This window comes from Miniopterus schreibersii (genome assembly GCF_964146895.1).
Source record: "Miniopterus schreibersii genome assembly, chromosome: 2".
NCBI classification, from domain to species: Eukaryota; Metazoa; Chordata; class Mammalia; order Chiroptera; family Miniopteridae; genus Miniopterus; species Miniopterus schreibersii.
This window is the reverse complement of record NC_138102.1, coordinates 28,612,487-28,633,049: the sequence shown is the minus strand read 5'-3', so window position 1 is coordinate 28,633,049 and position 20,563 is coordinate 28,612,487. Positions and strand designations below refer to the sequence as shown.

At 36.2% G+C, this 20,563-nt stretch overlaps 1 protein-coding gene across 2 annotated transcripts in view; it reads left to right on the top strand.

Moving 5' to 3' along the window:
• The window catches only part of MYO16 (myosin XVI), a 474,768-nt gene that overhangs the window by 338,333 nt on the left and 115,872 nt on the right, over window positions 1–20,563 (top strand). For both annotated transcript variants that reach the window (XM_081128844.1, XM_081128843.1), the window contains exon 27: window positions 16–221. In XM_081128844.1, the coding sequence (XP_080984970.1) occupies window positions 16–221 (206 nt within the window). The remainder of the gene's footprint in view (window positions 1–15; window positions 222–20,563) is intronic.

The following is a 20,563-nucleotide window of genomic DNA, read 5'->3' as shown; positions in this document are numbered from 1 at the left end:
TACTTCTCTCCTTAGAAATCTCTAACGGATATTATTGGAAAACTTGAGAAGTGCACTCCACACTTTATTCATTGCCTCAAGCCCAATAACTCAAGGCTGCCAGATACCTTTGATAATTTTTATGTGTCTGCTCAGCTACAATATATTGGGGTCCTGGAGATGGTGAAGATCATCCGGTACGGATACCCTGTTCGCCTGTCCTTCTCAGATTGCCTATCAAGGTAAATTCCACTCTCGAATCATTGCACTCACTGTTCAGTAGAGCAGACTAACCATATTGCAACAAGGATCATCTGATTGTTTTCTTCATTATGGCATTGCTTTTATTGTTCATTTTCTTCTACCTTGAACAAACAAAATACTCTGGGAAACAATGAAATGCACTGACAAAGCTAATGTAAAAAGTTACTAAACTTTGATACCTTGGAAATCATGTTCATGTTCTGTTAAATTTGTGGAGCTCCTTGGATTTAAAGATTTATAAAATTGCTATGTATGATGTTCACATAAAAGTATTACTTAGAGGAGGAATATATATATATATATATATATATATATATATATATATATATATGTGTGTATATATATATATGTGATTTTTTTTATATCTATGAACAAAATATTTTTTAGATTAAGGAGTGACAAGCTATTCATGGGCTAATTTCAGACTATCACCTATTTTTGTAAATAAAGTTTTATTGGAATACAGTCACTGGTTAAAATAATGAGAATGTCTGTTTTTAAGGAATGAAAAGTAAAATGGGGGTGGAAAATGAAAATCAGAAATATTTGTTAATTCTATATAAAAATGTGAAATTTAAAAATAATTTTGATATAATACAGTAATATCAATATTATAAGAATAAAATCTAGCATATATACTTAAAAACTAACTGTACAATATAGTATGGAAAAATATTTTTTACAAACCATTCATTTAAGAAAAGAGATTTTATGACTTGTTGACCAGAAGTTCAATTTCAGTCCCTACTCTGAAGAAACTGCTAAATTTAAATTAATATGTTGGAAATATTTAGTTCAGAACAAAGAGCATAATATTTATGACTGAAACCCTATGTTCAGTTTCTTTAATACTAATTTTTGCAGAAGAAAGAAGTAACATTTCTTCATCGTGTGTTTTGATAAATTTCTCAAAGACAGAGAAAAATTGGCCACATGTCATGATAAATTATTTAGGGAGTGACTCTGCAGAATATATATTTCAGATTGACAAGATATCTGAGGTTTAAAACTTAAAAGATACTTATGGATGAGAAAATAAACACACTGTCTTCTATTCACAGGGAAGAAATACAATATATTTCCCACATATCATAATTTGGGCATTAAAAGTCACTCTCCTTCCCATTTCCCATTTGTTTAAGTACAAGTAGTCTTTGTATTAATAAGTTTAAAACCTTTCCCTAATCCAGTTTAAAAGAATAGGTTCCCAAATTCACCCCGGACCTTCTGCATGTCAATCAATAGAGAGTGAGATCCAAGTACCGCCTGTTTTGTCTTGTGGTGAAGGGTGGGGTGATACCTGCTAGTAGCGTATGATACCAGAGGGTCACAGGCCTTGCTCAATTGCAGTTTGGGCATCAGGAGTAACTCCCTTCCCAAGCATTGCAGAGAACAGCTGCTCCCCAGTATTACCGTCCATTAAAATCACTGTAGGCTTGTTAAAGAAGATTCCAGGGCAGCAGTCCCAGAGTTTCCCACTCAGTAGGTCTAGGTGAGGCCAGTGAAATTAGCATTTCTAATGGTGATGCTGACATTGCTGGTATGTGAACAACCCCTTGAGAACCACTGGCCTGGTCATTTAGGCACATACATGTCTTTGTTTTGTTTTGTTTTTTTCTTAGCAAGGGTTGAAAGTATGTGGATACCTTAATAATCAAAGTGAACTTGTTGATGATGTAAAATCTCAATCATTTATTAACTTATTGAATTGAAATCTGCAAATTTGTCAAGATTCCCAAGTGATCTGTATGCACTTGGAGTCTGAGAAACACTGTTGATGGGTTTCTATATTGGATATGAAATAAGATTAATCTCACTCTGTGAAATTTTTTAAAAGTATATTTAATGCATTATTTTCTGTTTCTTTACTTTGTTAGAGTGTCCTAGAATCATGGACTCAAAAGAAAATTTGCATTAAAGGGCTCCTCAGTGTTTCTTTAGTACAATCTTTGGTAGCTGCATAAATCTTTTTTTTAATTTACTTTATTTTTATTGTTGACACTATTACAGATGTTCCTCCCCCCTCTCCCCCCCCGCCCAGCACTGTGCTCACCACCTACCTCCCCCACCATTACCACATTTTTGTCTATGTCCAAGGGCTCTGCATATATGTTCTTTGGCTGATCTCTTCACCTTTCATCCATTTCCTCCCACTCCCCTCCCCTCCCCTCTGATATTTGTCAGTCTGTTCCATGCATCCATGCCTCTGGGTCTATTTTGTTTGTCCATTTGTTTTGTTCATTAGATTCCACATGTAAGTGAGATCACATGGTACTCCTCTTTCTCTGATGGCTTATTTCACTTGGCTACTATTCCAACAATCAGTTACTTGAATTGCCCTGTTCCCAAGAAAAAAGTAGAGAACGTGGCTGCGTGTATGTGTTTGTGTTTATGATTTTGTGTACACTATAATATATCATAAAAATTAGAAAATTATTTTTACCTTTATTTTTTATTTTTTAAATCCAGTATGACATCTGTACTATACCAGGATTTATCTCTATTAAAATAGCATATGCAATGAGTGTCTTTTAAAATTAAGTTTAATTTTTATATGTAGGCTTTTCTTACTATACTATGACTTCTAGGCAGCGACCATCTTTTAATGAGTCACATTTTCTGTGCACTGTTGGTGTTTATTCAGTGTTTTCAGAGTGAACCTGACATTGAAGATTAATGGTAGTCCAATTTGAAGTAATGTTTGTACTTCAAACAGAGACCTTAGCTGTACTTCATTTGTTTAAAAGAGTAGTGGGAATGGGAAATGATACATTTTAGTAAATCTTTGCATTTCTTTAAGCAGCCCCTTATTTAAAAGGAAATGGGGTATCTACTTATTAATTTTATTTGCAATGGCATAACAATAGAAATTGAATTATTAATTTATTTCCATGGAAAGTTGTCTTTATTTCTCTTAAATGAAGGATGCCAGTCTGGAATATTATCACCAAAAAATGTGAATCCATAGGGAGAATATCAGTTTCTATAGAACTTGAATAAAACACAGTGAAGGAATAGCATAATTTGCCCTAGCCAGTTTTGCTCAGTGGTTAGAGCATCAGCCCTCGGACTGAAGGGTATAGGGTTCGATTCTGGTCAAGGGCACATACCTACGTTGCAAGTTAGATCCCTGCATTTGGGAGGCAATCAATCCATGTGTCTCTCTGACATCGATGTTTCTGTCTCTCTCCCCCACTCTCTCTCTCCCATTCTCTCTGAAAAGCAATGGAAAAAAATATCCTCAAGTGAGGATTAAAAAAATTATTTATTATTCAGAAAGCTCCTCAGAACTTTGAAATTCCCCTGGCAATCAAGCATCATTATATAAAAAAGCCTAGGGGTGCAATTTAATAGAACATTTTGGTTGCCAAACTATCAGACAACATAATGTATTTTTCCTATGTAAAATATTTATTTTCTTTTCATAGCAACTTGTCCTAACTGTTGGAGAATAAAATCCTGTCAAAACAAATGATTTTGTTTAGTATACAAAAAGTAATGTGGTTATCAAAAAAAATAAAATTGGACAAATAGAAAAAGATGTCCAGTTTTGAAGCAACACCTACCTATGTGAACAGCGTGTATTTTTTCTGAAATCCAACATGATAATAAATATAGATAATGGACATTCCAGTGAAATCTGTAGGTGGACGTGATGATATTACAAGTTTGCTCCCTGGTATCTGGGCTTTAATAACTGTTCATCATTCTGAGTCTTCCTAATTGAAACTCTAGAATTGTGGGAGTTGAGAGGATCCTGTTTTGATTAAGTGTAGAAGTATGCTTGAATTTTTTCCTAACACTGTCCATAGCTTCCTAGTGAGATGATAAAGATGTAAGGTCCTGACTCTCCTGGCAGGAAACTTCACAAGTTTGGATATATGAGGAAGAAGGAAAGCAGCAACAGAACTGAATTATTATGTAAAAATCATGATACATACTATTGCTATGGGCTGAATCATGCCTGCCCTGTTCACATGTTGACGCTCTAACCCCCAATGTGACTGTATTAGGAGATGATGCCTGTAAGGAGGTAATTAATAGTAAATGAGATCATAAAAGCAGAGCCCTGATCCAAGTTCTGCTGAGGTGGCATATGACACTCCCTGTATTCCACTGGTGGAAGGCAGTCACTTGGCAAAGCCTAGCAGCATTAGGGTTGAAGAGTGTCATCATACTGATAGGAGATACTTACTATAAAACACCTAACAAAGAGTGGGTGGGAAGTGTAACTTCTGGCTCACTTACCTGTTGCTCTGTGTCAGGCTACCCCAAAATTCAGTGGCATACAGTAGCAATTTATTATTTCTCCCAGTTCTGTGAGTAAACTGTGCTTACTGGGCAATTCTTGCCTGTGGTCTTTCTAACATTGGCAGCCATACAGCAGAAGAGATTGGTGTTAGCTGAAGACCCAGCTGGGCTGGTTGTGCAAGATGACTTCACTCCTGTGTCTGGTGCCTCAGTGTTCCTCCCGTATGGTCTCTCTCTCCAGCAGAATATCCTGGACTTCTGACCTCATGGGTCTCAGTTCCAAGGGTCAGGAATGGAAACTTGCAGTCCTCTTAAAATCTGAGCCTGGGACTAGTACAGCATCACTGGCCTTGTGTTTTATTGGTCAAAGCAGTTGCAGACCAGCCCAGATCCTTTCAGTGGGAAGGATGCAGTTGACAGTGGCCAGCTTTGGGAGGAGCTATCGTAACCTCTTAAAGGAAGAACATGCAAGTAATTGGGAGCAATAAAATCCTTCCACAGCCATGTCTATGCATATGAATTGCTATTATTTTCATATATCCCCAGTAAGTGTTTGTGAATTTGATATGCTGGATAATATAATACCATCTTTTTTTCCTAACATATAGAATTGTGGGAAAGAATCATGAGTGAATGCTGAAGAAATGGTTTTGAGAGGTTCTTAAAAGTATGGTACCATGTCTTGTGCCATGTATTATGCCATGCTTTTCTTTCCCAGAGCTCTCTTTAATAGCCTGTATTCTTGTGACATAATTAACATAGCTTTTCAATGAGGATCTGTGCCAGATGTTAGTCACAAGTATCTATACTCTTCTCAGGGTACTCTCTAAATCAGGGGTGGAGAACCTTTTTTCTTCCAAGGGCCATTTGGATATTTATAACACCATTCTCTGGCCATACAAAATGATCAACTTAAAAATTAGTTATGAAAAAAAGCTCCTAGATTTATTGAATTTTGAGTATGATTTCGCTGGCCATATACGGCCCGCCGGACAGATGTTCCCCACCCCTGCTCTAGATGGTCACCCTCTCCTGGGTGGCAGGCTTCTAGGGGTCATGCCCATCATTCATCTATGGGCTTGTTTATGGTTGGCAGCGGAGAGCAGGACAGCATCACTACAGGGAGAAGTTGACCCTTTAATGAGGTGATCTTATTTGGAAAAGACAGAAGGACTTGTCCAGTAAAAGCACCACAAAGATTGCTATTATGCTTGGCATGGTGAGGGTGCATGATCTGTGTTTTGAGATTGTTACTGGATGTGATCCCTGTTAGAAATAGTCTGAATCATTGAGCTTGTTTAAATGACACAGTTGTTGCTGAAAGGTCAAGCTGTGAAAGAACACAGCCATGATTAAATTGGGTGTGGGGAGAAGGGTGAAAGAAAGCACACTTCAGTTTATTGGATTAAACTAATGGGCAGCGGCTGCCCAGTGAAGCAGAATCTTAGTTGCAGATATGGGTTGGAATCTTCTCAAATGTTTTCTTGTTACAGGGAAGCAATGCCCATTACTACCAATACAGCTTTAATAGAAATGTGAATTAATAAGTTCAGGAGCTCCTAAATATTCTAAAGGCTTTAATTGGCAAAGGATGCATTTTCTTCAGGGTAATTTTGCCAAATCTAACTTTCTGTTAAAACCCTTCTGCAGGATTGGCTGATTGTCTAAGGTTTTAATGACATTTGGGAGGAAAAAGAACTTATTACTTTTTAATGGAATATTAAATAGGAGAGAGAGGTATAAGTAATAGATTCCAGAAGCCATTTCAACTTAAACATAATGAAGTATATCTTTATAGGGAATTTGTCACACTGATCAGTAGATTATGAATCATAAATCCCCTCATCATCTACTCCAGGGATATGCAAACTTTTTCCATAAAGGGCCCAATCGTAATTATTCTAGGTGTGCAGTCCATAGGATCTCAGTGCAACCACTCACCTCTGCCTTGTGGCAGAAAGGAGCCAGAGGCAGTATCTAAATGAATGAGTGAACCAATGTTCTGATAAACTGTATTGACATAAACAGAAGGTGGGCAGTTTTATTCCAAGGGCAGCTAACCCCTTATCTAGTCTCACTCACCCCCTTTGTGATAGAGTCAGGGAAAAAAATTCCATAGAAAAAAGGACAAGTAAGGACAGGTGACTTTGATGTTTGCTCTATACTTTCGTAATGAGATTTAGATCCTTATTTCTACCCTAATAAGCTGTATGATCACTCCTAACAACATCCATTTATTCATCCATCATTTATTTCTTCATTATTTATTCACTTTTATTTTATATAAGCATTTTGCTGAATAAAAAAGTCATTATGACTTAGAAAGTCACTGTCCCCAGCAGTAGCATCACTGGCATCATCGAGTACCATTATGTACCCACTGTGGGTCCAACCTTAAATCTGTACTTTATATTTATTATTCTATTCCTTATAATAACCTTTGTAGGGAACTGTTGTCATCATAAAGGTATTAGTTATGATGTAATTAATAAATGCCAGATTTTTTTTTAATTTGTCTTAAATAACACGTATCAGTACTGAATAAGCCCTGGGCACTGCTCTGAATTCTTCATAAGCATTATCTCATTTAATCTCTTGAACACTCCCATGAGTTGTGTCGGTATTAGTAACATTCCTGTGTTGTAGTTGAGAAAATCGAGGTCCCAAGGAGCCAGGCACTAATCCAAAGCCTTAGACCTCCCCACAATGCAATATTTGTACTGATACTGCCCTCCACTCCAAAGTATTTGCTCTTTTTCTTTTTCCAGTATGCTGTGTTTCCTTTTTATTTTTGATTATCAGTAGCATCCAAAGGCAATAGGATGGGAATGCCAGAGCAGCACTATGACATCAATGGGCCAAAGAAATCTCTGGAGATTTCTGAAATTGAGTGGTGGGCCCTTCACTCTGGATTATCTTTGCTCCGTTTGCTAAAAAAAAAAATAAAGTAAAATAAAATAAAAATCCAGTTAATATTGTGGAGTGTCGTAAACTACAAGTTGTTCCCATACTCCCAGACATCTTGCAAATTCAATGGTAACGTGCAGATGGAAACAGTCATGATATGAAAAAGTAGCTCAAGGAAGAGTAAGAAAGGTGATCCTTAGAAATGCAGTACTGCACATTTTAATTTAAAATAATACAACAAATGAAAACAAAAAGGTTTTAATAACTTTCTAACAACCTTAGAAACAGTACCCCAAACCGACCAGTCTAAGTGACTTCAAATGAATATATAATTCCATGTGGGTAAGCATTCGATATGAAACAAATGAAATCAGAGTAATTATTGCTATTCCAGGAAAATAGGCAAGAAGCTATTTTCAGTATGAATTGAATATTATATCACTTGCATTTTATTTTTAATACAATTTTGAGAGTAAATTTAAAAATTCAATCCAAGAATCCTGAACCTTATTTATCATGCGATTTATCTGGGCTTGCCCTCTTCCCTCCAGTGATGTATCTTAACTGTTTTAATTATAAGTTTTGTCAGGCAAAACACAATCACAAAATGACCTTGCTTTCAGGATCAAACTAGTTTTAAATAACTACCTTTAGGTTGCTTGTTTTATTACTTATAAATCATTTACTTCTTTTCATAAAACAATAATGTTATTTAATGTAACTATTAGTATGTAGTAGTCTTCATTCATTATATCCGTATGATCTCAACAATTTAGGAGCTTATAAAGAACCTCAGATCATCATTGGGATCTTTGAGGGGACCTAATCAATATCATCTGTTACTTACCCAATTTTGACCAAAATGAGAAGACAAAAGAATAAGGCAAAGGAGAGATCAAAATGTCACCTTCTTGCCTATGAAGTCTGAGCTGAAGGTCATTGCTTGATGTAAGAGGTAGAAGTGCCTGCTAATAGGACCCCGGGATTAGGCAACCTTACCCCACAGTTCCAGACCCCCCGTGATGGATGCTGCTCAGGTAAGGGTTGAAGCTTGGAGAACCTGAGGAAAAGGTTTTTTGCAAGCGGTTTGTGCACAAGCAGATGAGAGTGCTCTGTTGTTGTTTTCTCACGAAAATTACCAATGAGAGTAGCCAGTCATTTCACCTTCTCTTATGAAGTGTAAAGGCTTAGAGAGTCCCAGAGTGTCACCCTACCTTCATCTTTAAGGAAACATCAGTAAAGAAGAGGAAGTTTCCTTGGCTAACCCTCTGTGGGGTTTTGTGGTCTGGAACTATTGGACTCATCCAATAAGCCTGTAGGTAACTAGGGATGTGGTTATATCCCTGAGGGCTACATATAGTCTTTCAGATCATTCTTTCTCTCAGCCCCATGAGCACCTGACTGCTTCTCTGTGTATGCCTTTGACCACCGATAAGCTGCACAGATTTTGCACTTAGAGATCCTGAAGTGCACCAACAATGAGTTACTTTAATTGATCTCAAGGCCACTCTGGATTCAAATTTGTGAATGCATTTTATTTTTCATTCCATACCCTGTCCTGACATATTGTCTAACAGAGTCTATTAGGTATTCTGCAACCAGAATAAATGAAAATACTAAAATAAAGCAAAAGAACAATTCAAATAAAAATTGCAGTAGCCTAGATATTCCCAAAATTTGACTATAAATCTTCTCACATTATTAAGTTCCCAGTGAGAAATGAAAGTTCAAAGATTAATGCGTATTATAAATTAAAGTCCAGAGATATTTGATTCCAAAGAAATTCAAATCCCAAATCTGATTATCTTGTCTTTCTGAGTTAAATGTACAAAATTGCATATGCATAAGTTAAATTATTGTCCCTGAATCATCTTTTTCATTTTCTTACTTGGTTCAGTCTTAGCTAAAGAGACTCCAGGCATCTTGGTTGAGCTGAACCCTTCGGAGTAATAGTCTGATGTGTCGTATCTGTGTGTTTGGGCTGCAATAACAAAATGCCATAGACTAGGGGCCTTAAACAACGGACATTTATTTTGTCACAGCTCTGGCTACTTGAAGTCCAAGATTAAGGTGCCATCAGCATTGATGTCTGGTGAGAGCTCTCCCCTTGGGTTGCAGGTGGCCACCTTCTCACTGTGTTCACATACCCTTTTCTTGGTGCATGCAGAGAGAGTGGGCGCGAGAATGAGAGAGACACAGAGAATACTCCCTGGTGGCTCTTCTAAAAGGACACCAGCCCTTGGGTAAAATAGCCATGGCACATTTACACAGTGAAATACTATTCAGTCGCAAAAGGGAAGAAAATTTTACCCTTTGCGGAAGCATGATGGACCTGGAGAGTGTTAGGCTGAGTGAAATAAGGCAGCCAGAGAGAGACAAGTACCATATGATTTCACTCATGTGTTGAACCTAAAGAAGAAACTGAACTAACAGGCAAAATGGAGACAGACTCATAGAGAGCAGGCTCACAGCTTGGGCGGTGGTGGAAGGATTGAACGAAACAGAAAAATAAAGAGAAAGAACTCATGGACACGGATAGCAGTGTGGTGACTGCAGGGTAGAGGGGGGTGGGTGGAGGTGGAAGAGGGTATGGAGGCAATAAATGATGATAGAAAAAAAATTAGAGAAAGAAAATTAAAATAAAAAAAAAGGACACTAGTCTTAATGAATTAGGTTCCCCACCCTTCTGTTCTAATTTAACCTTAATTGCCTCCTTATAAGGGCTCTATTTCCAAATACAGTCACATTGGGGATTAAGATTTTAACATAAGAATTCTGGGGGAGACACAGACATTCAGTCCATAATAGTCATCTGATTGGATTTGGCTAATTCAGACCTCACATGCTGTGTTAACTCAGTGCCAAGCTTCCCATCATCTTCACGTTGAGAGTCCAATGAGTTAATAGGAGACCTAAGGTTATTCAGGTATTAACTTCATACACACTAAACTAAACTTAAAAATATGTCCCTAGTCTCTAGAACAGTATGTCATGGGCATAGTTATTCTATAATCTAAAAGTTTATGTTGCTAAAGACAAGGGTGACCATACAGTGTATTCACCAAACCAGGGAAATGTTTTGTAGTGAAATGGGGCACTATTAATAATTTTGACAGGAATATGGGTATAAACTGGGACTGTCTCTGGCAAACCAGAATATTGGTCACCCCAACTATCTTTACCCTGCATGTACCATTTTGTGAGTTGCATCCCATTTCATTCCCGGGATTCTTTAATCTCTCTCATTTCCAGTTGACTCTAAGCTCTGTAAGGGAAGCACTTCTGTATGCCCATAATAGATGGCCAACAAATATTTATTGAATGAACGAAGACATGAATGAATAATGTTTTAGTTTTCTGTATAGTTTTATAGTTGAGCTCTAAATTTAGTGTCTAAGACATAGCATTTATTGATATGTTATACAATATGCATTAATGGGTCAAAATAGTTGTTTTTATGTAACCAGCTTAAAATTTCTGGTTTTATTATGCTTAAATATTTCTATTTTAGGGTAACCATTAATACTCTACTTATTTTTGGCCATTTAGACTTTAGGGTGAGATAATGACCCCAGTCTTGCCTTTGTCACAGTTTAAAATTATTATCTCTCCCAAAAGCACTGTGCGTCATTCTCTGAAACTTCTAGCCATATGATAATTACACAACAATGCATAGAGTAGTACTCCTATGTTGATTAAAAAGTGGCATTATTTGATATCTCTTTCTTTGTTATTTGAAATGTTTTAACTAAAAGTGCTCTCTGTGATATTGTAAAAATGGACAATCAATTTATGAGGTAGAAATATTTTTAACAATAAAAACATCAAATCACAATAGAAACTGTATTGATAACCTATGTATAAGGTAGAAGCTATTTTTAACTAAAGGTTTTACAGTTAGTACTAACCCATTTTATAGAATTCTCACAACACACTCACTTCATTCCTCTTCCACAACTACATCATTGTAAAACCCTATTAGTTAAACTTGAAACTTACTTTTGTAGCAATTTAATAAGTAAATACTTCTATTATATAAAATAAAGATGTCTATTTTGGAATAAAAGTAATTTGTTTTATTGTTAGTAAATCCATAGTTATTTGAAAAGTCCATAGTTTTGGCCTAGCTCGTGTGGCTCAGTTGATTGGGCATCATCCCATTCACCAAAGGGTTGCCAGGTTCCATTCCCGGACAAGGCACATGCCCCAATTGCAAGCTTGGTTCCCGTTGCGGGGCATGCAGGAGGCAGCCAGTTGGTGTTTTGCTCTCACATTGATGTTTCTCTCTCTCTCTCCCCCTCTCCCTCTCCCTCTAAAATTAAATAATTTTTTAAAAAAAATCCATAGATTTAAAAATATTATGACAACATATTTTTAAACTTTAAATTTATATTCTTACAAATATCCCTCCACTTATGACAAAAACATTCCAACAAATTTCTGAAAAGGATCTCAACTAATTTCTCCACAGCTATAAAAAATGGAGTAACATATTAGAAATAAACTTCTAATATATTCACAACAATGAAATTTGCAGAATGATGAATCATACTGAGTGACCTGAAAATTATCAGTGTACTTAGTGAGGTACTCAAGAGAAAAAATACTTTAATAGAAATGATGTGAGCAATCTCAACAATTGACAGATGGGTAGAAGTAGGGGCAATGTGACATTTTTCTAGCTCTGATCATTATAACTCTAAAAATTAGAGTCCCATTCGAGAACTAGGATACCAGATATGCCATTTATCAAAATCACATTTTTCCTTTTTTGAAGGAGCATCTATTAGGTCTCTGCAAAGCTAAGAAATGGAAGTAATTATTCATATATTACATTTAGTAAAGCAATGGTTATTTAACAAGATTGTAAAACAAGAAAGTTATAGCTACACCTTTTCCGTTAGAGATGACCTATACCACTTCAAGGTTGACTTTTATAGAATTATCAGGAAGAGACTTTTTAAAAGGAGTCTTTACATGGACTATTTAAAAAACCTACTGATTCGCTCCCAGTGAAAGGTATATTTGGAGAAGGTATAGATTCAGGCTAATCCATTTTCTGTGCCCATTACACCCCATTGTCAAGACCAACATCAATCCATAATCATCTTTCCACAATTCGGTTAAACAGTTGAGTATTGTTTAATTAGATACTTTTATATGTCATCTTCTAATTCTTGATATAGTGCTTTGATCATTTCTTCAAATAAGTCTACATATTCTGATAATAGGACATTTATTTTCCCCAACACCTATGTAGCCCAGTGTCCTTATTTATGGAAAATTGATTGGAAGTCTCATCTCACAGAAGATTCTGTGTTTCTTCTTTCACAGGCTCAGCTTCACAATACAGCTTGTATCCTCTAAGTAAATGCTCTCATGGTGCCTGTTCACTGAGAATGCTCAATTACTACATGCCATGCTATCATGTACCTTAGAAACGCAGTGTTAAAGGCATCTTTATCCAATTCCAGCTCTTTACTTTGGTATAGAAAAGATCTTTATTGGGATAGAGAGTTTGCTCCTCACACTATACAATAATACAGCAATTTTCAAGCACAAGAATTTTTAAAACATGCAATACCTGACTACTTAGTCAGGGGAACTGACCTCTTTTCCCTTACATTCAACACAACAATAGCCATCCAGTGTGAATGAATCAAAATTATACCTATTTTTTGTCAGATCGGCAAAAAATATATTTCTGTGTGCCGCAGAATTTTAGTAATCAGTTTATGTGTACCATGAGATGAAAAAGGTTGAAAATTTCTGCCCTGACATGTTCTCACAATCTCACCTAGATGTACCCTAGTAATATATACCAGTCTCCTATTTTAGAGTGTGCTTCCAGCACCTAACACAGGGCCTACCCAATAATTGTGTTGTTGTTCTTGAAGTAATTAATAAGAATTCAGATTATCACTGGGCATTTTCCGGAGAATGGTCATCTCCTATGTCTCTGCTAACATTCATAAAACGGTGTCATTTCACACTCACACGCACATACATACACACAAGCATTCTTCAGAACAATCAGTGCCTCTCAAACATGGCAGCTCAGGAGGCTCAGTAAGTTATGGGTGGCTGGGTTGGGGCCTAGAGAGTAGGTAAGGTTGCCAGATAAGATATAAGGTACCCAGTTAAATTTAAATTTTAAATAAACAACAAATGTTGAGGATTGACAAATGTGATTACTAGTCAAGAATGGCATGATATTTCCTGGATCACAATTTTGAACACCCCTCTTCTCTTCCCTTTTTTTCCTTCTTTTACTCTCACCTTTCCTTTCTTTCTTCCACAGAATTTTTTGGATTATCTACTATGTGTAAGCAATTCTTAACTACACTGGCTAATTGAGTACTTTTGTAGTTGTTTTAGGCTAGGGTATTCAAAATCCATTTTTTTATAAGATATGTTTCCATTTTCTATTTATATGTTAATGATTGCTAAATGTTAAGTAAGAGTATTGGGTAAAAGAGTGAAATATTTTTATATCATAATGTGGAGTCTAAATTTGGTAATCTGTACAAAGTTACTCAAAAATACAAAGAAAAAACTCTTTCATTTTAGGTACATTTTAATCTTTGTCCCATTATTGAGAGATAAAGGATATCTACTTAAGCCAGGAAAAAATAAATACATATTTTCAGATACAGATGCATATTTCCATATACTTTTAACCAATATATAACTGCAGGCATAAATAGGAATAAGACCACTTAGAATGTGAATCAAACATTAGGACACTAATTGACAAAACTATGTAATATGATCAAATTTCACTGAAAAGGTTCCAAACACATTAACCAAATAATAAATGATGTATTGTTGTTTTTTCTACCCTTCAGTATATCCTAATGAGAATAATTCTTATCCATTAAGTATATTCACAACTGTAACATCAAAAAAGTATGGTGGTTATCAGAGGGAAGAGGGGTGGAGAGGTAGTAAAGGGTAAAGGGGGCCAAATATATGGTGATGGAAGATTTGACTTTGGGTGGTGGGCACACAATGAAATATATAGATCATGTGTCATAGAAATGCACACTTGAAACCTATATAATTTATTAACTATAGTCACCCCAATAAATTTAATTAAAAAATACTGCAATACATCAATTACAAATGACTAATATTTAATAGTTTTTAGTGTTGACCAGGCACTGTCAAAACATGCATTATGTGCTCTTATTTTCTCATGGTTATGTGACCTACATGTGATTCCCTTCAAAATCTAAAACTCAATTCATCTGATTCCATCTTTCTAGCTTTTATTTAACCAAGAGGAGTTACTGCTCTGGTGTTTACTTAACATGCAAACTAAACATCAGAAGGAGTGAGGATTTTGGTTTCTATTATAAGCATGCAGGACAGATTTTTTTTGTTAAGTGTCTCTGAATATTTTTATGAATTTAAATTTCTAAAATTTTTAACAGTTTTAATAAAATATAATTGGCATGCATAAACTGCACCTGTTTTTTGGTTTTGGAAATTGACAAGTTGTAACATAAACCTACATCCTAGAAATCATTCCACAAATCAAGATGGTGACCATATCAATCACCCCCAAAAGATTCCTTGTGCCCTAAGATAGCATCTGTCTCCTTCTTACCCATCTCTACTTCTTTATCCCCAAACAAGCATTAATATGCTTCTGCTTATTGTTAGTTATATTTTCTAAAATATTCTACAAATGGAATCATAAAGTAGACTCATTTCCGTCTTGCTTCTCTCACTCGACATAGTAATTTTGACATCACCCATATAGTTGTATCAGTAGTTTATTGAGTAATATTCCTGTTTCACACTTACTCACCTCTTGATAGATATTTGGTGGTTCTCAGTTTTTGGCTATTACAAATAGAGCCACTATGAACACAGTGTACAGGTCTTTGTGTGGACATGGTTTAATTTTGTGAATGGGGATATACATATGGGAGTGGAATGACTGAGGCATGTGGTTAAAGTGTGTTTAGCTTTTGAAAAAATTGCCAACCTATTTTCCAAAATGATCATACTAATTTGTATTCCCACCAACAGTGTCTGAGAGTTCCAGTTACATCATCTCCAACACTTAGTTTGGTCAGCCTTTTTCATTTTTGACATTCCAATGGATGTGTGCTAATATCTCATTGTGATTTTACATTGCATTACTCTAATGCCTAATGATATTGAGCATCTTTCCTTCCCTTCCGTGGGCTTATTTGCAATTCATGTGTCTCTTTTGGTGAATTTTCTGTTCAAATATATTGCCTAAGTTTTCATTAGGTAGTTTGTTTTTTAGAGTTATGTATAGATTTTGAAGAAACATACATATTAGATATTTGATTGGCAAACATTTTCTTCAAAGCTCTGTCCTGTCTTCTGTATTTTCGAAAAGATAATGAAGAATTAGTATTAATTCTTGTTTAAGTGTTTGGTAGAATTTGCTAGTGACACCATTTGGGTATGCAGATTTCTTATTTGGAGGTATTTTAAGTTTGGATTCAATTTCTTTAATAATTCTAGGAATATTCATGTTGCTTGCTTCATTTTGGTTGGATTTCAGTCATTTGTGGTTTTTGAGAAATTGCTCTATTTCATCTAAGTTGACAAATTTATCAGTGTAGAATTGTTTGCAGCATTCCACTATTTTTAATATCTGTAGGGTCTGTGATAATGTCCTCTCTTTTTCTCTTTTGTTCCTGATACTAATTGTGTCCTCTGTCTTTTTTTTCCTTACCAGTCTTGCCAGACTTTTTGTCAATCTTATTTATTCAGAGAAAGAACCAGCTTCTGATTTTGATTATCTCTATTGTTTTATTTCTTTAACTTATGAAGATTGACATTTTTACAATGTTGAATTATTCTGCCCAAGAACATAGCATATTCATCAATTTGCTCAAGTGCACATATTTGCATTTTAGGAACTTAAAAATGTCCCTCTTATAGATCTTGAACATTTCCTGTTAAGTTTACATCTAAATATTTTAAGTTTTGCAGTTACAAATAGAGTCCGGATTAATGGATTAATGGTTGGTTCAAATCAATCTTATTGAATCCATTCTTACCATTATTATTTCTTTCCTTCTGCTTGCTTTAGGTTTATTTAGCTCTCCCTTTTCCGGTATTAATGTGGAAGTTAAGATTAGATATATGAAAGCTCTTTCTCTTCCCCTAATATAAGTGTTGAATGTCAACTTTCCTTTATTTATTGAAACAGCACCATTGGACTGATGGTGAGTTTACCATTTTTATTTTTCCAGCGTGCCCTGGCCTGGAATCCAAGCATTTCTAAACCCAGAAGTGGATATTCACATAAACAAACAGTTCTAGAAGTCCTCTACTGCAGGCTCAAGTGGCAGGGCAGGAAACTCATAAATCTCAAAGCATGCAGAAATACACTGTATTTTATTTCTTCCATTCTCTCCCATCTCTCCCAAGCAGCCCTGTGGCAGAATGCCCACAGGCACAGAATAATCTGAGGGAGAGGACTCTTCCTCCCCAGTCAGAACAGGAGTGGTCCCCAGAGGGTGGGGTAAATCCCTATTGAGCTTCTCACTTTCCTGTCAGAGGTCAGCTTGCTCCAGATGCAGATGCAGTCACCGTGGTCCCTGGTTGAGAGGTAATAAAGCCCCAGACTTCAGGCTGAAGCACAGGAAGGGGAGACCCAGGAATGAGAAACTTCTAGTGAGACTGAGAATTAGGAGGAGCTATGGAAAGTGACAAAATAGAGCTTTTCATGAAGCCATGGTTCACCCCCAAGCTCTGCAGGTGTGGATCTTATACTTATTTCACCTTCATTTTTTTCTGTTTAATTAATTTATTCTTATAGACTAGTTTTAGAGCACGTTTAAGTTCACAGCAAAATTGATTAGAAGTTAAAGAGAGTTCCCACATACTCCCTGCCCTCACATAGACACAGCCTCCCCCATTGTCAGCATCCCCCGCCAGAGTGGTACATCTGTCACCACTGATGAACCTGCACTGACATGTCATCATCACCCAAAGTCCATAGTTTACATTAAGATTCACTCTTGGCATTGTATATTCTCACTTTTAATTTTATTTTATTAAAGATACTTCAAAGATATTTTATGAGGTAAGGGAATTTAGGCTGCCATGTTGTTCTTTTTTTATTGAATTTTTTGGGATGACATTGTTCACAAAACCATACCGGTTTCAAGTGTACAACTCAATAAAACATCATCTGCACACTGATTTGTGCACCCATCACCCCAAACAAAGTCTCTGTAAGAGCCCATTTCCCCGCCCTTGTTTGCCCAGCTCCACCTACCCCCCCCCCCCCCCCCCCCCCCGCTTTCCCTCTGGCCACCACCACACCGTTGTCTGTGTCTGTGTGTTTTATTGCTTAATCCCTTCACCTTCTTTCATCAAGTATTTTTCTTTCAGTATTGTAAAGGTATTACCCCTCTGTCTTGCACTTTTTCCAAGAAGAAATTGGCTGCCATTTCTAGCATTGTTCTCTGTACACAGTTTTTGTGTCTGTGTGCTTTTACCATTTTCTCTTTTTCACTGTTTTTGAGTAATTTGGGTATGATGCATCTTGGTGTAGTTATTTTTCATGTTTCTTGCCGAAAGGGTTCATCAAGCTTCTTGAGTCTATGATTTTCTTGGATCTATGAGTTTATAGCTTTCATCAAATTTAGAAAATTTTTATCCATAATTTTATCAAGTATTTTTCCTGTCTTCCTTCGGTCTCCTCTCATTTAGAAACTACAATTATGTGTATACTAGATACTTGAAGTTGCCCTACAGAAACTAATGTTCATAGCTGATCTGTACAGATCACTGAGTTCATCTTTTCAGCCTTTTTTCTCTGTGCTTCATTTTATATAGTGTTTATTGTTATGTCTTTCGGTTCTTTAATCTTTTCTTCAGCAATATCTAATCTATACTTAATTCTATCCAATGTATCTTTTGCTTTAGTTACTGTAGTCTTCATCTCTAGAAGTTCAATTTGGACCTTTTTAAAATTCTTTTCTTTAATGCTTTTTTTCTCATTCTTTTAGTATCTGTTATATTAGTCTACTAATCCCATTATCTGCCATTTGGGGTCAATGTTGATTGATTAATTTTTCTCTTTATTTTACATCATATTGTTTTACTTCTTTGCATGCCTGGTAATTTTTGAATGGATACAAGACATTATGAATTTTACTGTTTCAGGTGGTACATATTGTGTATTTCTGTAAATATCCTTAAATTTGGTCTAGGAAACAAGTCACTCAAAAATAGTTTGTTTTGAGGTTTTGCTTTTAAGCTTTGCTAGGTAGAACCAGACCAATACGTAGTCTAGGGCTAATTATTTCATACTAGTGATGCAAAACAATTGAGTTTTCTAGACAGTGTCCCATGAATTATGGAGCTTTTCACTCTTGCTGATGAAAACAGCCAAACTTCCTTCCTGCCTTTGCCATGGGATTGCTTCCCTCTTATCCATTTGGGTGGTACTTTCCTGGGACTTAGATAGTTTACTGACATGCATGTGCTGATCGCTATTCTACTGGAGACTTGAGGAGGAATCTCCGAAGATCTCTGCAATCTTCTCTCGGTGCAGCTCTCTCTTTTCTGATTCTCTGCTCTGTGAATTCCCAGTGCCATTTACTCAACTCAGGAAGAGCCTCAGGCTTCATTCAGGAATGCCTCTTTGGGCCACAGTCTACAACCTCCCCTTTGAAGTAAGCTGAGCAGTCTTAGGTCTTAACTCATTCATTTCCTCTCTCTCAGGGATCACTCACCTTTGTGATCAATGTCCTGTGCCCATTTCTTCACATATGTTGCCCCGTCTAAAGCTGTTCGTGGATGGAGGGTAAAACCAGTAGCTGTTCCTCCTTTCCACTGGAAGCAGAAATCTGTGAACTTAGTTATACTGGTTTCCTACTAGATGGGTACTTTATCTCTTAAACTGCTCCTGTGAGTACCTGTAATTTATTATCACAACAAAGAATTTCCTAAAATGATGGTATCAATGGAAACCCTGTATTTTTAAAGATAATTTTTGATAGTTTAGAAATGGCACTACGCTTTTCTGTTTCATCGTTCACATTATGTATTATGTACACCAACTTTTCCTAAACGGGCTAGTACCTCTGCATAAAAAGTGACATAGAGCAGCTGGTATTTTATGAAATGATGATGCTAGACGAGTTTGGGATAGGAAGTGGAGGCGAATACTATATTTGAGTGTGCATGGGATTTTAATTAAGCTAAAATTAAGCACGTTAGACATTGTCTAGGAAGCTGATGAGTTTCATTCTTATTCTTAGAGAATTTATGGGTTGGAAGATTCTATGACCAAAATGGTCAGAAATATGCATTTATGTGCAGAGTTCTGAATAGACTTATGGACTTTCTGCCTCCCCCCCCCTGCTCCCCAGAATGCTTTGACTCAAGAAAAAAGTGCAACCTGCTTTGCTCACAGTAGAATTTTAAGAGTTAGCAAGAAATCTTCAATTCTCTTATTGATGCTCTACCAGTGCTTTAACTCAGGGGAACCCTGAGACATAAAACATTTCTTTAGGTATTTCAAAATTTAATAAGTAATGAGGAAAAGAGGGTATGCTTTTTAAAAAGTACATTTCACTTACATTTATCATGTTATCTCAGAAATCTTTACAACAACCAATACCTGCAAATATTGCTATAGCCTCTTATCAGACATTTATCAGGCCAGAAATAAGCCTTAAAAATTAAAATTTAAGCAAACATCTTTGGCTTTACTATGTATTATTGCCATTCCACTTCAGTCAGTGGTCAGGGAATATATGAAATAATCTTTTTCAAAGAGGTAAACAAAAAACCTGAACAAGACAGGCCTTGAAAGGTATAATCTATGTAAATGAGTCCTGTACATTCTCTCCTCAGGATTCTCATATGGTATTTATTGATTTGCTTAGAAATAAAAAATCTTTATATGAGGCTGAAAATATATTTTCTTAGCATCATTCATTAAAGTATGTAAAATTAAGAAAAGTAGATGCCCGGGTGGGTGTGGCTCAGCGGTTGAGCGTCAACCTAGGGTCCAGGCGATCAGGGTTTGATTCCTGGTCAGGGCACATGCCCGGTTTGCGGGCTCGATCAATGACTCTCTCATCATTAATGTTTCTATCTCTCTCTTCCTCTCCTTTCCTCGCTCTGAAATCAATAAAGATATATGTAT